At 33.4% G+C, this 23,440-nt stretch overlaps 1 protein-coding gene across 1 annotated transcript in view; it reads right to left on the bottom strand.

Annotated features, from left to right (window-relative positions):
• Positions 1–23,440, bottom strand: part of LOC136027954 (uncharacterized) — a 43,267-nt gene that overhangs the window by 16,049 nt on the left and 3,778 nt on the right. Inside the window, exons 2-3 of the mRNA XM_065705430.1 lie at positions 7,639–7,824; positions 2,945–3,198 (exon numbers count right to left, since the gene is read on the bottom strand). Of these exons, the coding sequence (XP_065561502.1) occupies positions 2,945–3,198; positions 7,639–7,824 (440 nt within the window). The remainder of the gene's footprint in view (positions 1–2,944; positions 3,199–7,638; positions 7,825–23,440) is intronic.

Genomic DNA, 23,440 nt, shown 5'->3' with positions numbered 1-23,440 from the left:
ACGTCTGTACACTTCCCAATAACCATTACTATATGTAAACACTGGTCAAAGTTTGTAACTTGCAGCCCCTCCCCCAGGGATTGTGGGGGAGTAAATCATCCCCAAACACATAGTTCTTATGGTTTTCGACTATGCTGAACAAAATGGCTATCTCGAAATTTTGATCTGTTGACTTTGGAAAAAAAATGAGCGGGGCCTAGATGCCCTCCAATTTTTTTGGTCACTTAAAAAGGGCACTAGAACTTTTCATTTGCGTTAGAATGAGCCCTCTTGCGACATTCTAGGACCACTTGGTCGATACGATGACCCCTGGGAAAAAGAAAAAAAACAAAAAGACAAAAAAACAAACAAATAAATAAACACGCACCCATGATTTGTCTTCTGGCAAAAAATACAAAATTCCACATTTTTGTAGATAGGAGCTTGAAACTTCTACAGTAGGGTTCTCTGATACGCTGAATCTGATGGTGTGATTTTCATTAAGATTCTATTACTTTTAGGGGGTGTTTCCCCCTATTTTCTTAAATAAGGCAAATTTTCTCAGGCTCGTAACTTTTGATGGGTAAGACTAAATTTGATGAAACTTATATATTTAAAATCAGCATTCAAATGCGATTCTTTTGATGTAGCTATTGATATAAAAATTCAATTTTTTAGAGTTTTGGTTACTATTGAGCCGGGTCGCTCCTTACTACAGTTCGTTACCACGAACTGTTTGATTGTTTAATGTGCCCAAAAGTAAGCTAAGTTTCTTGGCCCAAATTACCGTTTCACACTTGTAATAGTGCTTTAGCATGAATAAAATGACTGATTGATAGATAAAGAAAAGATAGTAAATTTCCTTTGTCATAAGAGCAACATGAAAAGTTTAACCCCCCCCCCCCCTCCAACACCCTTCGCTTGGCTATGATAAATCAACATTGATCATACCTCGAGATTTGACCAAGGTAGTAAAATAGTTCTAAGCACACTCTATACCCCGCATTTGAGTCAAGTCTCCGCAACCCCAAAACATTCTTGCTACCTGATTAGGAAGATTTGCAGGCGCTCTACAACGTATGTTGATCTATTTTAGTTAGTCTATTTTGATTCTTTTTTTAGTCTATTTTAGTCTAGTTTAGTGTATAAGTTTAGGGAATCGCTCTACTACGAACCTTGATGTATTTTTAGTTCCTTTTTTTTAGTCTATTTTAGTTCTTTTTTAGTCTATTTTAGTGTGTAAGTTTAGGGAATCGCTCTACTACGAACAATGATGTATTTTTAGTTCCTTTTTTAGTCTATTTTAGTTCTTTTTTTAGTCTATTTTAGTCTAGTTTAGGGTATAAGTTTAGTAAATCGCTCTACTACGAGCCTTAGATGTATTTTTAGTTCCTTTTTTTATTCTATTTTAGTTCTATTTCAGTCTAGTTTAGTGTATAACTTTAGACAGTTGCTCTATTACGAACCTTGATCTATTTTAGTTCAGTCTATTTTAGTTCTTTTTTAGTCTATTCTAGTTTTTTCTAGTATATTTTTGCTCTATTTTAGTCTTGTTTAGTATATAAGTCTAGGCAATTGCTCTACTACGAACCTTGATCTGTCTTAATTATTTTTTTAGTCTATTCTAGATTTTTTTTTTTTTTTTTTTTTTTTTTTTTTTTTTTTTTTTTTTTTTTTTTTTTTTTTTTTTTAGTCTATTTTAGTCTAGTTTAGTGTATAAGGTCAGGCAGTCGCTCTACTACGAACCTTGATCAATTTAGTTTAGTCTATTTGAGTTCTTTTTTTAGTCTATGCTATTTTTTTAAGTCTATTTTAGCTCTATTTTAGTCTAGTTTAGTGTATAAGCTTAGGCAATCATTCTACTACGAACCTTGATCTATTTGAGCTTGAGACAAAGGTTAGATCCTCAGTCATAAAACACCTCCAATACATGTATATTTAGCCAGACTACCCCCCTTCTTAGGGTTTTTTATCAAATATCGTCGTGCTGAAATGACGTACAGTTTAGAGCTTTTGAATGTGCTAAAACGCATTAGACAAAGAGGTCTTACCTCCACAGCGCCTTTTATTGGTGTCCATGATGTTTAGTTTTAAAAATCTCGCGCAAAGAGCACTAATTATGTACCGCTATCTTTTGTCCAACGAGCTGGTGAAATCGGTGCCAAAAAAGTTACCCCTTAAGTCCAACCCTTAAGAGATATTCTGATAAATCTCTCCAACTCGATGAAACTTCTATCTCGCGATTTGAAAGTTTTGCTTACCTGGGTAGGCCCATTGGAAATTCAATGAAAGAAACTATTAAGCTTGCCATCCTAAATCTTGGGAAAAACGACAAAGATCAATTACGCGTCTCTTTCCTCTAACGTTCAAAACTTTAATCGTTTTCATCTTTCTAACCTTACAATAGTCTAACTGTGCCTCATCTTCTTGTTTTGTCTGCTCTTTGGCAACTAGTTTCTGCCTAAAAAAAAAAAATTCATTGTATTTATTTAAGTTTGCTTATACCTTTTACATATGTCCCCCTAAAACCAGTAGCCTTTTTTTTGTCGCAATCCAAACTCATTTTTCAATCTACATGTATTGATAAAAAAAATTGTATGATTTCAAATCTTCTGGAAGTAAACTTAATCACGATGGATTTTTTTTCTGTTCCTGTGATGTAAATAATACTTATTTTGTGTTCATTGTATAATTTTTCTTTTTTGTATATTTTGTGTTTTTTTTTAATTCTTTTTTTCTTTGCATTTTCCTTATGCTGTACTCGTATGTATAACCTAATGTTGTGCTAAAGGCCTCTGCACCCTTTTTGTTTCGATATGTCATAAATAAATTGAATTCATACATACACATATGCATATAATATATATATATATATATATATATATATATATATATATATATATATATATATATATATATATATATATATATATATATATATATATATATATATATGCTCACAAACCTGTCTCCCTTCGTCAGAAGAGTAAATATGGCTTTCGCAATCTGATGAATGCGATGACACATTGAGCCCTTCCATTTTGTTACAGAATTCATCAGTTTCCATGGCCACTTCTGGAGGCTCAAAATCACTTTCAGATTTCGTAAGTCGAAGTTGTGATGGTCGAACAATAGGCCTTTCTGGGATTTCGAACTCATGGCTTACTTCTCGCTTACTTCTTTTCCGTTTACCAGGTGTAAAGTTTTCAACAAATCGACCTATAAAATGATTCAAAAGTATTTCGATTACCAAAGAAACCAAAGAAATCAAATTACCAAAGAAATCTTTGTCTCTTTTCCCCATTTCAGGCCTATCCATACCGGAAAATCACGCCAATTTTGGCTCTACTTTTTGGTTGTTTCAAAAATTTTGAAGTTTTTAGGACAGTATCGTGTCGTCGTCAGTGTTGCCAGGATGAACTATGAAGATAGATAAACAAAACTAACTAGTTAAATTTGAGAACGCTTTTTCGTCTTTAAAAACTGAAACACCAACAACCTGTTACACCGTCCAAGGAGAGCTGCACTCTCTCAAGCTCTTTAATGCCATATACTTACCTCCTCATTTTTCTAATTTTTCTGATTTAACCATCCCCCACTTCCCCCCAGATGGTCGAATCAGGGAGACGACAATTTATAATTTAATCTGGTCCCTGATACGCCTGCCAAGTTTCATCGTCCTAGCTTATCTGGAAGTGCCTAAACTAGCAAAACTGGGACAGATAGACAGACCAACAGAGCGACAGAATTTGCGATCGCTATATGTCACTTGGTTAATACCAAGTGCCATAAAAACTGACACATCAACAACCTGTTACACCGTCAAAGGAGAGATGCACTCTCTCAAGCTCTTTGGTGCCATATACCCTAACTCCTATTTACATAGCTGCACATGGATGTAATTTTTCATTGAAAATGGAATTTTAACGGAACGCGATGGATGTATTTTTCATTAAAAATAGCTGCACCTGGAGGTATTTTTCATTAAAAAAATAGAATTCTAATGGAAATCAATGGATGTATTTTTCATTAAAAATAGCTGCACCTGGAGGTATTTTTCATTAAAAAAATAGAATTCTAATGGAAATCAATGGAGGTATTTTTCATTAAAAATAGCTGCACCTGGAGGTATTTTTCATTAAAAAAATAGAATTCTAATGGAAATCAATGGATGTATTTTTCATTAAAAATAGCTGCACCTGGAGGTATTTTTCATTAAAAAAATAGAATTCTAATGGAAATCAATGGATGTATTTTTCATTAAAAATAGCTGCACCTGGAGGTATTTTTCATTAAAAAAATAGAATTCTAATGGAAATCAATGGAGGTATTTTTCATTAAAAATAGCTGCACCTGGAGGTATTTTTCATTAAAAAAATAGAATTCTAATGGAAATCAATGGATGTATTTTTCATTAAAAATAGCTGCACCTGGAGGTATTTTTCATTAAAAAAATAGAATTCTAATGGAAATCAATGGATGTATTTTTCATTAAAAATAGCTGCACCTGGAGGTATTTTTCATTAAAAAAATAGAATTCTAATGGAAATCAATGGAGGTATTTTTCATTAAAAAAATAGAATTCTAATGGAAATCAATGGATGTATTTTTCATTAAAAATAGCTGCACCTGGAGGTATTTTTCATTAAAATAATAGAATTCTAATGGAAATCAATGGAGGTATTTTTCATTAAAAATAGCTGCACCTGGAGGTATTTTTCATTCAAAAAATAGAATTCTAATGGAAATCAATGGATGTATTTTTCATTAAAAATAGCTGCACCTGGAGGTATTTTTCATTAAAAAAATAGAATTCTAATGGAAATCAATGGATGTATTTTTCATTAAAAATAGCTGCACCTAGAGGTATTTTTCATTAAAAAAATAGAATTCTAATGGAAATCAATGGAGGTATTTTTCATTAAAAATAGCTGCACCTGGAGGTATTTTTCATTAAAAAAATAGAATTCTAATGGAAATCAATGGAGGTATTTTTCATTAAAAATAGCTGCACCTGGAGGTATTTTTCATTAAAAAAATAGAATTCTAATGGAAATCAATGGATGTATTTTTCATTAAAAATAGCTGCACCTGGAGGTATTTTTCATTAAAAAATAGAATTCTAATAGAAATCAATGGAGGTATTTTTCATTAAAAATAGCTGCAAATAGAGGTATTTTTAGTTACAAATGGATTCCCCCCAGTTTCTTAAATTACATATGTTTGATAACTACATATGTTTACATATAAATTACATATAACTACATATAAATTACATATGTTTTACCTTGTCCAACTAAAACTCCAAATTCCATTTGGACTGTCCTAGGAACTATAAATGCTCAAAATTATCTTAGTAAAAAACTGCTGGATTTAAGCAATAACTGATTCAAAACTTTAATCTTAGATATTTAAAATGTTTCGCTAGACATTAATTTGAAACACCGCGTAAATATCTGACGCTTATTACCGAAGCGATCTTCCGAATCATCCGATTCCAAATTTTTAAGAAATTAGTACTTTACGCGACAAATATATATCACCATATCCTTCTGTTTATTATGCATACAGTTCAGAAAATACAAATAAGAAACTGAAAGAGAGCAGCTTCAGAAATGCATTCAGAAGGTCTATCACCCTATCTTCTGTTTACTACGTCTGCAATTCGGAAATTCAGAAATACAAGGGAAACATAAGACACGAGTTTGAAATACATACAACTTTTTCCCTTACGTTTTAAATTCACAGCATAACTGTTAAACAGTAGCGGAAATTCCTATACTCTTTTTGGGACACATCAGATTTTTAGAAAAAAGATTTTGGGACACATAAGCTGCTTACCTTTCTTCTTGACTCCCCCTTCGCTATGATCTGATTGAATACCAAGTAGCAACTGAAGCAATTGCTCTGACGCTTTGGTAACTTACCAAAGCTTGTACTGGGATCTATCCCATTTCTGCACCAAATTTTCACTACTGTTCAATATTTATGCTGTGTTTTAAACCGATTTCATATAATATGAAACTGAACGATATTATAGTGTCTAAATTAGGTTTACAGTATGCCAACTTCATTTTAGTGCTTGTTACTTGTTGCTATTATTCATACAGTTCATACTGAAATACAGGGGGCGAGGGATCGGGCCCCGAGACTTGTCAGGGAAATCCTGCTGAAAAACCATTTTAATTATTAATTATTAATTTAATTAATAATTTAATGAAGTTCATTTTAGTCTAAAGATACATTTTGTTTGTATTTTCGATAATCCCCTCCTCCAAAACAGGCGACAGGAAGAAAAACAAACAATAAGGACATTTTTCACGACAATAACAAATAAACTAATATATGGATATTTTAGCTATAGAGCTAATAGCCGTCTTCAACGAAATCATAAAAAAAAGACATGAAAATAATTCACAATCTAAGTCACATCAAAACTAAAAACCAAACTAGATCTACGTTGCCTAGGCGACATGAGGTGTTCCAGTAACCCTTAACTTCGTCAACAAATGTGTTGATGGAGCAGCACTTCGATCAAGAATCCTAGGAAGGAATTCATATATATTTTATTTTGCAGTCTGGTCAATCTTAAAAATGAAGAAAAAAAGTCTAGGGTACCTTTGAAATATATTGGCAACAAAACAGCCTATTGACTTTGCAGTCAGTTGAACCTTGAATGTATACATTTAATGTACACTTAGACGTACCAGAAACAAATAGAATTCACACAAACTGGCATATCTATATAGCCCCTCGATTTAATTTTTTTTTTCTTCAACATCAATTACTTTCCGTTAAAATCGCAGACGAATTCAAGCTAAGGATTTAAAAATATCACACTATTCAAATAACAGCCAGTCAATCTTTAACAGGTTCGACGCCTGGTGTTCCTGATTATTGGGTTTGGGACGGGGTGACTAACAACACTCTCTAAGCTCAGCCATAGCCAGAGTCAGCCAGAGTAAGCTCAGCCAGAGCTCTAAATGGATACCTAGAAAAATATGGCGAACGTAAGCAGGAAGGGTGTGCAAAAAATAGGATGGCTGGCCCCCAGCCCCCTTACCCCACTGCACTTCCTGGACGAAGAGCCACAAAACGGAGATCAGCACCGCCGGTTTGGACTTCGCCGGTTTGGATGGTATAGTATCGTCATACTTTGGAAACTTTTGAGAATCCTATTTCTGCAGCTAGTCTTTTTCATAATAATTATAGGACTATGTCACAACAATGCATTTTTATTTAAAACCTCGTCTATCGTCAAAATTACCAATAACGCAATAGAATTTAACTTATGTTTGCCAATTCTGAGTTCTCACATTCGACAAATCTGTAAGCTTCCATAAGAGGCTGGAGATTCAAGAGACTTCCTGAATTGGAAGAAAGAGGAGCTTAACGCTTGGAAAATGCACTTTAATGCTTAAATATCCAGATTTGTACGCACATTAATTTGTTTTTTTCTATTTTTTTTTATGGCGGAACTTCGGTAGATATTAGGAATGTTCCCCCATTTAATAATTATGATAAATGTATAATTTGATAAAGAGGGATTAAAATTACAGAGATTTCACGACGAATATCTTAAAAACAGTATTGCAAAACTTCTAGCATATACCATTTTATTTTCTTATTTGTGAAGAGCTCAACGTTTAGCCTACTTACCAGAAAACTTTCTGACACCATAATGTGTACTTCTACGACCATTGGCACTCCTGGATTCTTTTGGAGTGGTAGGAGTCAAGGGTGGAACAAACGCAGGATCAATAGCCATTCGCTTACATCTTCTTTTTCTTCTCTGTTGAGGTTGTGTTAACTGGCTACCAACCGTTGAGTCAGACATTTGAGCACCTATAAATAACAGAAGCCACGCATCTGTACTGTTGAGGTTGAGTGTAATTAAACATAGTATAGAACAAAGAATAGAGTTTCCTTGGCACTTTATTGAAGAGCAATACTTTTGCACTGGAAGTTCTTATTACCTTTTTCCCAGTGATCAGAGGCATCTGACTCGGAAAAGGTGAGATAAAAAATGCGAATCTTTTTTGCTGAAATGGTGATCACAAACGGAGAAGAGTGGAATGATGAAGTTTAAAAAATTAAATATTTGTTTCACTTCATAAATAGCTTTAAAAAAAAACTACATGAAACTTGCATGGCTTCGTCAGTGAAACTCATAGGGACCTTACTGGGCCACCATAGAGCATGGAAATATATCCAGTCCCTGTGAGCCAGACATTGAGATTCTGCACCTCTACTATATTTTCAGAACATAATCCCGGAAACGTTGATAATGAAAACACGAATTATGATTTTACACTTTTTCAGACTTTTGATTTTTACTAAATGTCTTACAATTTTTCACGCCTTAAAACTTCCTACCCAGGACAAGGCTGAAAAATAACTGAATTCAATCTGGGTCATAAGAGAGGGAGGATGGTCAAAGTTTTACTATCAACGGGACTACTAAGAGATTTACATTCCTCAACTAAACTTGTAGAGAAGTGCAGGCTAGTATCCTGGTTGTTTCGTTTGCTCGGCCAAATATTTATATTTATGAATCCGCAGGGGGATAGCAGGAGGGTCCTTAAATTCTTACCATTAGAAGGGCTAAATAAGGAATGGTCAGATGTAAGCCACACTTATTAAGAAGGCGACAAAAATGCAGGAAGTCGTGTTGGAGATCAGGATTCAATCTGACTTGTGTGTTGGGGGAAGTGGAGATGGATCTGCACATTCTTCTTTGGAGTTTATTTCCAATTTAGCGTCATAGGGAGGGGATTAAATTGTCGTCATCACTAATTTAACCAGACAATACTGTTGGGGCATAAGTAAATATAATTTTAATCGAGTAAGAAGAACTAAAAGGTTAATTCCATCTGGTTTATTCATATGGGACTGGCTGATTCACAAATTTTAAGCAATAAAAAGAACATAAAGCTGTGAGTCAAAAGATTCTTCAGTAGTCTCTCTGCTTCAATGTGTTCAATTTATCAGATTCCTCCATATATGTTATTGCTTACCTTAAATCAAGCTTAGTTCACTAAGTAATACAAGCTAATAACCAAAGATTTGAAACTCAATGACCAAAAGAATTAACCGGAAAAGACAACACGATAAAAGGAAACATGATAAAAAAAAAGTAGGTATCCAAAAACGTTTCGACAGTATTTTTATACTCTTCTCACCAATTGGCCTTATGCTTAAACATTTCCTCTATAGCAGTATGGAAATATTTTTACTGACAATATTGGCCCACATTTGCATCTATCTTCGGTAATGAAAATAAAAGGACCATCTGCGGTCTACCACCAAAACCAGTTGAAAGTAAGTTGAACATCAAATAGGTATCAAAATAACGCTAGAAATCTATTTAGAATTTTTATTTTCTATTTTGTATCAGTGATTTCATTTCTTTATTTTTACTGTGAACGATGCTGAAATGACTGAATTCATGTATGCTGAATGCTGAATTCATGATGCTGAATGCTGATATCAATGAATGCTGAATTCATCGTATGAATCATTGATCATGTATAAATATCATCTTACTTGCAGCAAAGTTTTATCCTTCTTGATTAAAACAATGATAAAAATGCCACATAGAGTTCTGTGATCATTTATAAATCGTTAGCTGATCATGATTGCAGTGTCAGATTCAACCAATTAAAGAACGAAATGTAGCATGTAGCAACCGAAAATATGAAAATACCTTTTGAAAAAAAAATGTCAGTTGAAAACTAGTTTTTTTTAACTGAAAGTAAGGAGCGACATTGAAACTTAAAACGAACAGAAATTAATCCGTATATGAAATGGGTTGTCACCTCCACAATCCCTCACTCTTTACGCTAAAGTTTGATTCTGTCTCTTTTATTCTTACTACTTTTTAAAAAAGTAAGAAACTTTAGCGTAAAGAGCGGGACGTTGAGGAGAAAAGGCCCCTTCCATATATGGAGTAATTTCTGTTCGTTTAAGTTTTAATGTTGCTCCTTGCTTTCATTTTAAAAAAAATTGTTTTTTTTTATTTAATTTCTGGACGTTTTGAATTAATGCATGTTTTGATCTTGGCTCTCCGCACATACATAATTAAAACAAAATTTGCATAATAATTAATTGCAATTAATCGGAAGATCTTGACAAAAAAGGAGTAAGAGAGGAAGCCTAGTTCCCCTTCAATTTTTTATTACTTAAAAAGGCAACTAGAACTTTTAATTTTTTACAAACGTTTTCGTTGGTAAAAATTATACGTAACTTACGAATTAACTTACGTAACGAACTTCTATATTCGTATGTTTCCATTGCGTATATGAGGGGGTTCAACCCTAGTCGATACCTCGCTCTTTACACTAAAGCTTACATGTCCCAATTCCTTAAGAATGACCCCTGAATCACAAAGGCCGTAGAATAAATAGTTGAAATTATCAAAAAGACTTTAGCGTAAAGAATGAGGTATTACGAGGAGGTAAACCCCTTATATGCGTAATAATTTTTGTTCATATTAAGTTTTAATGCTGCTCCTTACTTTCAGAAGAAAAAACTTTTCATATTTATTTTTTCATTATTTTTATCAAATAATGCTAGAAAATCCTCCGCCCCCTTCATTGAAATTCTCTTCCCCCATGAGAGGTTCCTCCATGGAAATATCCTCCCACGTAGCCCCCCCTCAACTTTTCCCCCTAAACCAAAAAAAAATCCCTTAAAACGTATGTACACTTCCCAGTAACCATTACTATATGTAAACACAGGTCAAAGTTTGTAACAAGGGCACTAGAACTTTTAATTTCTGTTAGAATGAGCTCTCTCGCGACATTCTAGGACCAGTCAGTCGATACGATCGCCTCTGGGAAAAAAAAAACAAAAAACAAGAAAAAAAACAACAAATAAACACGCATCCGTGATCTTTCTTCTGGCAAAAAACACGAAATTCCACATTTTTGTAGATAGGCCCTTGAAACTTCTACAATAAGGTTCTCTGATACGCTGGATCTGATGGAGTGATTTTGGTTAATATTGTATTACTTTTAGGGGGTGTTTCCCCCTATTTTCTAAAATGATGCAAATTTTCTCTGGCTCTTAACTTTTGATGGGTATAACTGATCTTGATGAAACTTATATATTTAAAATCAGCATTAAAATGCGATTCTTTTGATGTAACTATTGGTATCAAAATTCCATTTTTTAGAGTTTCGGTTACTATTGAGCCGGGTCGCTCCTTAATACAGTTCGTTACAACGAACTGTTTGATTGTCCCTCATCTCGTGCACCAACGAAAACCATATTTTTCAATGGAAGCAGTGAAGTGTCTCCTTTTTGTTTCTTCACCGGTTTAAAACCGGTTTAAGCATCTATTTTAATAGTTTCAGTACATTGTATGCTAGCAATGTCCTAAATTCTCCTTGTATTTTTGCAATAAACAAATGTAGGTAGACTTGTGATAATGCGATACAGCATTAGATTTGTTTTTGTCAAGATACATGAATTTATATGGAACGTTTCTTTGTAAATCATTGTACGCTCAAGGGAGACGAACCTGGTATTCGCCATACTTTTATAATAACGTCATACTGTCATACTATTCAAACAGTTCGTGGTAACGAACTGTAGTTAGGAGCGACCCGGCTCAATAGTAACCAAAACTCTAAAAAATAGAATTTGATACCAATAGCTACATCAAAAAATTGCATTTTAATGCTGATTTCAAATATATAACTTTCATCAAGATTAGTCTGACCTATCAAAAGTTACGAGCCTGAGAAAATTTGCCTCATTTTAGAAAATAGGGGAAAACACCCCCTAAGAGTCATACAATCTTGACGAAAATCACACCATCAGATTCAGCATATCAGAGAACCTTATTGTAGAAGTTTCAAGCTCCTATCTACAAAAATGTGGAATTTCGCATTTTTTGACAGAAGACAAATCACGGATGCGTGTTTATTTGTTTTTAGTTTTTTTTTTTCCCCAGGAGTGATCGTATCGACCCAGTCGTCCTAGAATGTCGCGGGAGGGCTCATTCTAACGGAAATTAAAAGTTCTAGTGCCCTTTTTAAGCGACCGAAAAAATTTGAGGGCACCTAGGCCCCCTCCCACGCTAATTTTTTTCCAAAAGTCACCGGATCAAAATTCTGAGATAGCCATTTTATTCACTATAGTAAAAAAACCTAATAACTATGTCTTTGGGGACGACTTACTACCCCGCAGTCTCCCTGGGAGGGGTTGGAAGTTACAAACTTTGACCTGTGTTTACATATAGTAATGGTTACTAGGAAGTGTACGGACGGTTTAAGGGGGATTTTTTTTTGGTTTGGGAGGGAGAGTTGAGGTTGGGGGGGGGGGGGTTACGCGGGAGGATCTTTCCAAGGAAATACTTCTCATGGGGGAAAAGACTTTCAATGAAGGGGGCGCAGGTTTTTTTGCATTATTTAAAAAAAAAACAAGGGAAAAATAAATATGAGAAGTTTTTTCTACTGAAAGTAAGGAGCAGCATTAAAACTTAAAACGAGGAGACATTATTGCGCATATGAGGGGTTTACCTCCTCGTAATACCTCGCTCTTTACGCGAAAGTATTTTTAGTATTTTCAACTATTTATTCTACGGCCTTTGTGATTCAAGGGTCATTCTTAAGGAATTGGGACAGAATTTAAGCTTTAGTGTAAAAAGCGAGGTATCGACGAGGGGTGAACTCCCTCATATACGCAATAAAAATATACGAATATAGTTCGTTACGTAAGTTAATTCGTAAATTACGTATATTTTTTACTAATGAAAATGTTAAACACAATTAAAAGTTCTAGTTGCCTTTTTAAGTAATCAAAAAAATTAGAGGGCAACTAGGCTTCCTCCTTCTCTCCTTTTTTCTCAAAATCTTCCGATTAAAACTATGAGAAAGCCATTTAGCCAAAATGAAAATTAATATGCAAATTTCGTTTTAATTATTTATGTGCGGAGAGCTAAGATCAAAATATGCATGAATTAAAAAACGTCCAGAAATAAAAAAAAAACAAGGTTTTTTTAAATAAAAGTAAGGAGCGACATTAAAACTTAAAACGAACAGAAATTACTCCTTATATGAAAGGGGCTTTTCTTCCTCAACGCTCCGCTCTTTACGCTAAAGTGTTTTCCTTTTTTTTAAAGTCAAACTTTAGCGTACAGAGGGAGGCGTTGAGGAGGAAAAGCCCCTTTCATATACGGAGTAATTTCTGTTCGTTTTAAGTTTTAATGTCGCTCCTTACTTTCATTTAAAAAAAACTTGTCTTTTTTTATTGAATCGTCGTAAATAAATGAGATAATAATTGAGAATATTTAGTTTTCCACACTAAATCTTCAGCCTATAATTTGTTAAACCTTAAACCATTCAGTGGGACACTGAAACACAGCTACTACGGGATAGAAAAACAAATGTTAGATGAAATAAAAGATTAAATAGAAATACTTTTAAAGTAAACAAATGATCGAAAAGTGGTCTAGTGAGTGTTTAAAAGTTAGTATTTTCTGGTTTCTGACACTCACCCTCTTGCACAAAATTTTGAGTTCGTTTTTCCCCTACTTCCTCCACAAACGACTATTTCTGAAATTTCAACTACATCCCCTAGCAGTGAGACAAAACAAACTATGGTTTTGGTGGCTTTGCCACCAAAACCATAGCTTTGAAAAAATTCAGACACGAAGAGACATTCCGTACCACCAACCCTCTTATCCTTAGAGAACCTTTCGTTACAAGGTTTCAACAGATGATACAACCCCGATTGGCGAAATCCTACTTGTCCCATTTGGGAGCCCAGACAAGGTCTTGCCTCTGTGAGGACGGTAGTTTATATGTTTTATAATATCGGTTTCTACCATAATTGATTGTCCGATTATGATAGAACTTCCCAGCGAATAAGAGCTACTTTTCATACAATCAATGCTATTCGTCCAAGTTTCCATGACAATTTTCAACCTTTTCGTCATCCGAACTTCCCCTGATGTTTACCTGGGGGCATCGGGGACCTGTATTGTTGTCACAGTGATATCAAGCAGAAGAGGTTTTCAAGGCTGACATCCACCGGGAGGGGTAACGGCTAGCACCCAAGTCGTGCCACTAGGGGATCTTTATGAGGGGGGTAGGTGAGAACCAATTCCCGTCATAGGATTTCCATCATGAATGGTTGTCTATGGATACCAAAGACCAAAATGCCTAAAAAAATGCCTAAAAAAAGACCTAAGGATATCAAAATGCTATTTTTCTAGGGTCCGCACACCCAAAATCTGTGAAGGGGGGCAATTCTACTCAACAGGATATGTATTGATAATACCTACCTACAGAGTCTACCATGATACCTAAGGCCTAGGCCCATAGTGATACCTTTTTAGGCATACCTGATACCTTGATACCTTTTTGTGAATTTGTATCGATTTTTATGCAATGTTTATGATTTCTATGAATTCATCCAGAATTTTTAAGGTAAAAAGTAACAAAAGAGAAAAATGTAAGGTGAAACGTAAAAATAAACATGAAACACTTTGGAAAAAGTGTCTTCTATTTTGTTGCATTTCAGCTTAAACGCTTTATTTTCAAAGTGTCTTCTGTTTTGTTATGTAACACATTAAACGTTTTTTTTTTTAAGTGTTTTCTGTTTTATTACATTTCACCTTAAAAGCTTTATTTTCAAAGTGTTTTCTGTTTTGTTAAGTTACATATTAAAAGTTTTTTTTAAGTATCTTCTGTTTTGTTACATTTCACCTTAAAAGCTTTATTCAAAAGTGTCTTCGGTTTTGTTAAGTTACATATTAAAAGTTTCTTTTTTCAAAGTGTCTACTGTTTTATTAAGCTTCACCTTAGAGTTTTTTTTTCAGTATCTTCTGTTTTGTTACATTTCAACTCAAAAGTTTATTTTCAAAGTGTTTTCTGTTTTGTTAAGTTACATATTAACAGTTTTTTTCAAAGTGTCTTCTGTTTTGTTACATTTCACCTTAAAAGCTTTATTTTCAAAGTGTTTTCTGTTTTGTTAAGTTACATATTAAAGTTTTTTTTTAAAGTGTCTTCTGTTTTGTTACATTTCAACTTAAAAGCTTAATTTTAAAAGTGTCTTCGGTTTTGTTAAGTTACATATTAAAAGTTTTTTTTCAAAGTGTCTACTGTTTTATTAGGCTTCACCTTAAAGTTTTTTTTTTCTCTCAGTATTTTCTGTTTTGTTACATTTCACCTGAAAAGCTTTATTTTAAAAGTGTCTTCGGTTTTGTTAAGTTACATATTAAAATTTTTTTTTCAAAGTGTCTACTGTTTTATTACGCTTCACCTTAAAGTTATTTTCTCTCAGTATCTTCTGTTTTGTTAGATTTCACCTTAAAAGCTTTATTTTCAAATCGTTTTCTGTTTTCTTAAGTTACATGTTAGAAGTTTTTTTTATGGCACTTGGTATCTACCGAGTGACGTATAGAGATCACAAATTCTGTCGGTCGGTCTGTCTGTCCCGGTTTCGCTACTTTAGGCACTTCCAGGTTAGCTAGGACGAAGAAATTAGGCACACATATCAGAAACCAGACTAGATTAAATTAGAAACTATTGTTTCCCCCATTTGATCATCTGGGGGGGGGGGAGTTTGGAGACGGTTAAATTGGAAAAATTAGAAAAAAGGGGTACTTTTAACTTAAGAACGGGTTATTGGATCTTGATGAAATTTGATATTTAGAAGGATACTTGTATCTCAGAGCTCTTATTTTAAATCCTGACCAGATCTGGTGACATCAGGGGGGGGAGTTGAGGGGGGACCTAAAATCTTGGAAAATGCTTTGAGTTAAGGTATCGGGATGAAACTTGGGTGGAAAAAATGAGTAGAAGTCCTAGATACGTGATTAACATAACCAGAGCGAACCCGCTCTCTTTGGGGGAGTTGGGGGGGGCAATTCTGAAAATTACAAAAAACGAGGTATTTTTAACTTATTAAGGAGTGATCAGATCTTAATGAAATTTCATACTTAGAAAGACCTCGTAACTCAGATATCTAATTTTAAATCCCGACCGGATCCAGTGTCATTGGGGGGGGGGGGACCGGAACTCTTGGAAAACACTTAAAGCAGAGAGATCAGGATGAAACTTGGTGGGAAGAATAGGCACAAGTCCAAGATACGTGACTAACATAACCAAACCGGATCCGCTCTCTTTGGTGGAGTTGGGGGGGGTAAGTCGAAAAAACTTGAAAAAATGCGGTATTTGTAACTTAAGAACGGGTGATCAGATCCTAATAAAATTTGAAATTTAGAAGGATATTATGCTTTAGAGCTCTCATTTGAAATCCCGACCGGATCTACTGACCTTGGGGGGAGTTGGAGGGGGAAACCGGAATTCTTGGAAAACGCAAAAATTGAGGTATCTTTACCTTTAGAATGGGTGATCGGATCTTGATAAAACTTGATATATAGAAGGATCTTATGTCTTAGATGCTCCATTTTTAATTCGAATCGGATCCGGGGACATAGGGGGTTGGAGGGGGAAAGAGAAATCTTGGAAACTGAATATCTTGGAAAACGCTTAGAGTGGAGAGACTGGGATGAAACTTGATGGGAAGAAAAGGCACAAGTTATAGATACGTGATTGACATAATTGGAACGGGTTCATTCTCTTTGTTGGAGCTGGGGGATTTTAATTTGGAAAAATTAAAACAATTGAGGTATTTTCTTAAGAACGGATGACCTGCTCTTAATGAAATTTGATATTTAGAAGGAGCTTATGTCTCAGAGCTCTTTTTTCATATCCCGACCAGATCTGTTGACATTGGGGGAGTTGGAGGGGAAAACCAGAAATCCGGGAAAACGCTTAGAGTGAAGAGATCGGAATGCAACATGGTGAGTAGAATATACAAATGTCGTAGATACATGATTGACGTTACCGTACTGTATCTGCTCTCTTTGGGGAGTTAGGGGGTGGGATTCAGTGCTTTGGCGAGTTTGGTGCTTCTGGACGTGCTAGGACGATGAAAATTGGTAGGCGTCTCAGGGAGCTTCAAAAATTGACTTGATAAAGTTGTTTTCCCCGATTCAACCATCTGGGGGGCTGAAGGGAAAGGAACAATTAGAAAAAATGAGGTATTTTTAACTTACGATTGGGAAATCGGATCTTAATGAATTTTGATACTTGGAAGGGCCTCGTGACTCAGAGCCCTTATTTTAAATCCAAACCGGCATTAAACCTCTGATTTTCCTTTTAAATCAATCTATTTATTCTTAGAATTTTGCTAGAGCTCACACCCTTTTGAGCTCTTGGCTCTTCCGGCCTCGTCACAAGTGCCATATGAGCTCTTAGCTCTTGTCATCAAAGTGTTCTTCTGTTTTATTACATTTCAACTTGAAGTTTTTTTTTTCAAAGTGTCTCTTTTTCTGTTCCGTTTCATCTAAAAAAAAATTTCAAAATGTTCTTCTGTTTTATTACATTTCACCTTAAAGTTGTTTTTTTCAAAGTGTGTGCCTTTTGTTTTGTTACATTTCACCTTAAAAGCTTTATTTTCATTGTGCCTTCTGTTTTGTTACGTTAAATATTAAAAGTTTTTTTTTTCAAAGTGTCTTCTGCTTTGTTACATTTCACATTTAAAGTTTTTTTTTCAAAGTGTTCTTCTGTTTTATTACATTTCAGCTTAAAGTTTTTTTTTTTCAAAGTGTCTCCTGTTCTGTTCCCTTTCATCTAAAACTGTTTTTTTTTTCAAAGTGTTCTTCTGTTTTGTTACGTTCAATATTAAAAGTTTTTTTCAAAGTGTCTTCTGTTTTGTTACGTTTCACCTTAATAGTTTTTTTTCAATTCGACTTCTGTTTTATACATTTCATCTTAAAGTTGTTTTTTCAACATATCTTCTGTTTTGTTACATTTCACCATGAAAGTTTTTTTCACAGTGTTTTCCGTTCTGTTATGTTTCACCTTAAAAGATTTTTTTACAAAGTGTCTTCTGTTTTGTTACGTTTCCCTTCAAGTGTCTTCTTTTGTTTTGTTACGATTCCTATGATTCTTACGAAGAAAAGTTCTTTTCAAAGTGTCTTCTGTTTTGTTACGTTTCCCCTTAATTTTTTTTTCAAGTTTCTTCTTTTGTTTTGTTATGATTCACCTTTAAAGCTTTTTTCAGCGTCCTCTGTTTTGTTCCGTTTCCCCTTTAAGATTTTTTTTCAGTGTCTTCTGTTTTGTTACGTTTCACCATAAAAGCTTCTTTTTGAAGTGTCTTTTGATTTATTACGTTTCACTTTTTTTTTTTTTTTTGACCTTAACAGTTCTGGAGGAATTATAGAAATCATAAGCACTGCATGGAAATCAATACAAATTCATAAAAAAAAGGGTAGATCCTAAAATCTAGACCACACAAAAGACATCAAGACAAGCTGTAGAAATCAAGACTGGTCCATAGAAATCCAGAAGAATCCCAAAGAAATCATAACCAATTCATAGATATCCAGAAGAAATTAATAGAAATCGTATACAATGCATATAAATCCACACAATTCCATAGAAATCAGAGGCAACTTTAGAAATCCAGACCAAACAATAAAAATGAAAAATCAAGACCACACAATAGAAATCAAGATCAAACTGTGCAAATCATGTTAATCTCTAAAAAATCATGAGAAATAGATAGAAACCCCGAGGAATTCATTAAAATCAAGATCAAACTATAGAAATTAAGGCCATCTTCTTAAAATCCAGATAAATTCATAAAAATCGAGACAAAACAGTACAAATTAGGGACAACCCTAGCAATCCAGACCAAACCAGAGAAATCAAGACCTAACTGTAGAACTCAAGGCCAACCTCTAGAAAATAATGACCAACACATAGAATTCCCGATGAATTCATAAAAATCATAACCAATACACAGAAATTCAAAAGAAACCCACAGAAAGCATACGCAATGCATGGAAATCTACATGAATTCATAAAAATCAGGATCAACTGTAAAAATCCAGACCAAATCAGAGACATCAAAACAAACTGTAGAAAACAAGACTGGTCCGCAGAAATCCAGAAAAATCCCACTGAAATTAAAACCAATGCATAGAAATTCAGAGGAATTCATAGAAATCATAACCAATGGATAGAAAACCAGACGAATTCATGAAAATCAGGGTCAATCCTAAAAATCCAGACCAAACCATAGACATCAGGACAAATAATGACCGGTCCATACAAATCCAGAAAAATCCCACTGAAATCAAAATCAATATATATATATATATATATATATATATATATATATATATATATATATATATATATATCATGAAAAGAGAAATCACCAATGCTACAGCACAAACACACACAAAAAAAAAAAAAAAAAAAAAAAGAGACAGAAGGAGAAAAGGAAGACTGTTTTCCTAAATTAGTGATTAATATAGACCAGCACTTGAATGAGGCCTTAACCCTACTCATCCATACAATCACATAGGTCAAACAGCATAGCCACACACAATCAACCATAAAGAATAATCCATGGACAGGCAGTCATGTCGTCAATAAGTATAAGTCGTCATTTACCAAACAATAGAAAAAATAATATAGACAAATAATTCAGAGGCAACACCCAACATAAGGGCTCATCAGGAGAATACACTGGCCTATATAGGGTTTCGCCACTCTAAATTCTCTACCCAGCACAGTGTTGTGGCTACCACAGAATATCCATGGCATCCCCGCGTCAGGTATCACCCCCAAAATACATGCCCATGAAAAAAAACAAACAGCAAATGTAAAACAACCAAGTAAAACCAAAACAAGCTTATCCTATTAATATATCCCTCCCTTTAGCAACAATAGGTAAACTAAATATTATAAATTTTACCAAATCACAAATACTAACACATTGCAAAAAACCTGAATGAACTAAACAATTATAGAATTCATCTTTACCATGTGGCTAATTTATTAAAAAAATCCGCTCAATTAGAAACACAATTAAAAATAAATGGCGTTGTGACAACATTTCTCGAACCTCCGAAATTAGTTAAAAATTTCTTTAAGTATTTCTAGATAATTCTTTTGATATTTATTTAAAAGTTCGTTATAATGAAAACTAAATTTTTTAAATTGCCAAGTTAATTTATTTGCAGAAAAACCTCTTGATATCAATTTTTGGCTTAAGATTTTACATCTATTTTTAAAATCAATATAATTACTACAAATCCTTGCATAACGAAGTAACTGTGAGAAAAACGCTGAATACGTGATATTTGAGTGTATATTACTTTCAGGGAATGGGAAACTAATCACTTCAAAATCAAAATCATCCGTTTTATTATACATTTTAAAACTTAATTTATTATTATCACAAATATTAATATTTAAATCTAAGAAATGATCTTCATGACCAGCGACATGACAAGGCTCAAGAATAAGCTCTGATGGATATATATATTTTTAGAAATATCAATGAAATCCTTACAATTTAAGACCAAAATATCATCTAAATATCTTTTATTATTTGACAAAGCATGTTTTAAATTAATTGGATTATTCTTATCCATCATATATTTATATTCTAGTTGACTTAAAAACAAGTCAGCTATAAATGGGCTGGCATTCCCCCCCATGGGAATTCCCATAATTTGCTTGTACAAATCACCCCCAAATCTTATATAAGTATTGTATAAAACAAATTCCAATAACTCAAAAATCATATCCAAGCTGTAACATCTCAAGTTAACTGTAGTATTAAAGCAGTTTGTCCATATAGCTTTTTTATTATAACTGTCTATTTTTAAGAACCTTTTACTAGATAAGAGGAAAGATTTCTTTATAACAGTTTTTAAATTATCAAACACTAAATTAAGTGATAAATTAGTATACATTGTCGCAAAATCGAAAGACTCAATTCTTTTAGCTGAAACCATTGTTAAAGAATCTATCACCTGCAGTGAATTATTAACACTCCAATATGGATTAAAATTCGAAAATTTTTTAATACCAGAACAATAGGTTTTAAGTTTATTTACAATTTCCTTTAAAATTAAAGAGAGGTCAGTAGCAGCAATGCGGGTTGGACATTTAGCTGCTCCAGCAATAAACCGTGGTTTAGGGGGATTCTTATGAAATTTTACTGTCCAATATAGGAAAGGGAACTTTTTATCATTGTCATTTATTTTAATATTAAAATTTTTAAAAAGTATTTCTTCAGTCTTTTCAATTAAATTCTCATCCTCTATATTTACCTTTTCATAAACATTAGTTGTGCATAGCTCCCTTTTTAAGATATCACAATACAGCTTCTGACAAATTATAGCAAAATTATTATTAGCTTTATCCACTGGCACAATTACAAATTCATTCTTTAGATTAGCAATTGCTTGTTTAATCTTCGCATTATAAAATAATGATTTAGTGTTACTATTTTTTAAGTTAGAATATATTTTATTTCTTACTCTACTAATAATTAAATTCTTCCAACTTTGAAAACTCTCTCTATTTTTATTCTCTTTCTTACACCACTTATCAATAAATAAATCAAAATCATTTTCCAAGCCATCAAGAACACTCGATGGTTTCAGATGATGAGAAAGACGGAAATTAGCCCCTTTATTCATTATAATTTGAAGATCATCATGCTTTATTATTGACAAGTCCCCTGTTATAACATGTTTGTAAATAGGATTTACAAATGGGCCAAGTTGCTTACAATTACAAACCGGTTTCCAATTTATATCACTATCTAGTTTTTTTAGTATTAAATTATAATTAAAAATAATTTGCCCAATAGTTTTTGAAAATTTATAAGTTAAAACTGGATATATATATATATAAATATATATATATATATATATATATATATATATATATATATATATATATATATATATATATATATATATATATATATATATATATATATATATATATATATATATATATATATATATATATATATATATCCTAACCAATACATTGCAATCCAGACGAATTCACCAGGGTCAACCCTACAAATCCACCAAACCATAGAAATCATGGTCAATCTCTAAAAAATCACGACCAATACTAGAATTCCTTACGAATTCATAAAAATCAAGCCCAAACCGTAGAAATCAGGATCAACCCTATAAATCCAGATCAAACCATAGAAATTAAGACCAAACCATAAAAATCTAGACTAAATTGTAAAAATCAAGGCTAACCTCTAAAAACTCATGACCAATACATAGAAATCCCGACGAATTCATAAAAATCATAATCAATACATAGAAATCCGGAAAAAATTTATAGAAATCATAATCAATGCACAGGCATTCAGGGAAAATCATTATGAACGCATAGAAATTCAGACAGATTTATAAAAATCAGGGATAACCCTAGAAATCCAGACCAAACCAGAGAAATCAAAACCAAACTGTAGAAATCATGGCCAACCCCTACAACATTATGACCAACACATAGAAATCCCGAAGAATACAAAAAATCAAGCACAAACTGTAAAAATTAAGGCCCACCTCTTAAAATCCAGACAAATTCATAAAAACCAAGAAAAAACAAAAAACAATGAGGAGCAAAACTTGTAGGGGGCATTGAGGCCCTAAAATGGGACTGAGGGGTCTGGAAGGGAACTTCTGGCCCTGGTGAGGGGCTTGGGGACTTGGTAAGGGGCTTTGGGCCTTGGAGGGGAACTCGGGACCCAAACTCATGCGCAAGCCCCAGTACTCGAAAACTAATGTGTTAAGTACCATTACATTATAAAATGGATACCTGACCGGTTATAGTCACTACAATTTTCGGAGATTGGTTATTTCCTCTAGGACTTTGGTTATGTAGATGACAGCACTGAGATGATTGCAGTTAAACCTTCATGATCTTAAGCCATTAAGGAAGAAAAGGGTAGGGGTTCCTAGGCGCTTAAAAGCAGAATAGGGATACTATCTTAGTGATCTTTGCTTAAAAATTACAAAATTTCACATGTTTTCAGACAAGAGCTTGAAATATCTAAAGTAACGTTCTCTTATAGGCTGAATCTAAAAGTCCGATTTTTATTGAAACTCCTTGACTTTTTGGGGATGTTCTCCCCCCCCCCCGTTTTGAATATCACGCAAATTTGTTCAGGCTTGTACGTTTTGACTGGCAACATGGGAATCAGCATAAATAGCTAATTGTTTTTATTTATTTATTTTATTGTTTTATAAATTGTTATAAACAATTTTATATTTATAAAATTGTTTATATTTATAAATTGTTTTATTTATTCTGTTGTTCACAGCTTCAGTAACTGTTAGGAAGAGTTGATTAATTGAAATTAATTCTAGATTAATCTCAAATTAATTGAGATCCAAAATTATTGGATCTCAATTAATTTTGGTTGCGAATAATAACTAGAGTTACAGCATATTTTTCTTTTCTGTGTTTTATTTAACATTTACTGCTAAAATAAAATGCCACATGATCTTTTGAGTCTTGTTTTATCTTTTTTTTATTACATCATCACAGATATTCTTAAAAAGGAGTATTCACTAGATTGTTCTATCATTGTATCTTGCCCA

The sequence above is a fragment of the Artemia franciscana genome, chromosome 6 (genome assembly GCF_032884065.1).
Source record: "Artemia franciscana chromosome 6, ASM3288406v1, whole genome shotgun sequence".
Lineage (NCBI taxonomy): Eukaryota > Metazoa > Arthropoda > Branchiopoda > Anostraca > Artemiidae > Artemia > Artemia franciscana.
The sequence above is the reverse complement of the archived record's forward strand: the minus strand, read 5'-3'. Positions and strand labels throughout refer to the sequence as shown.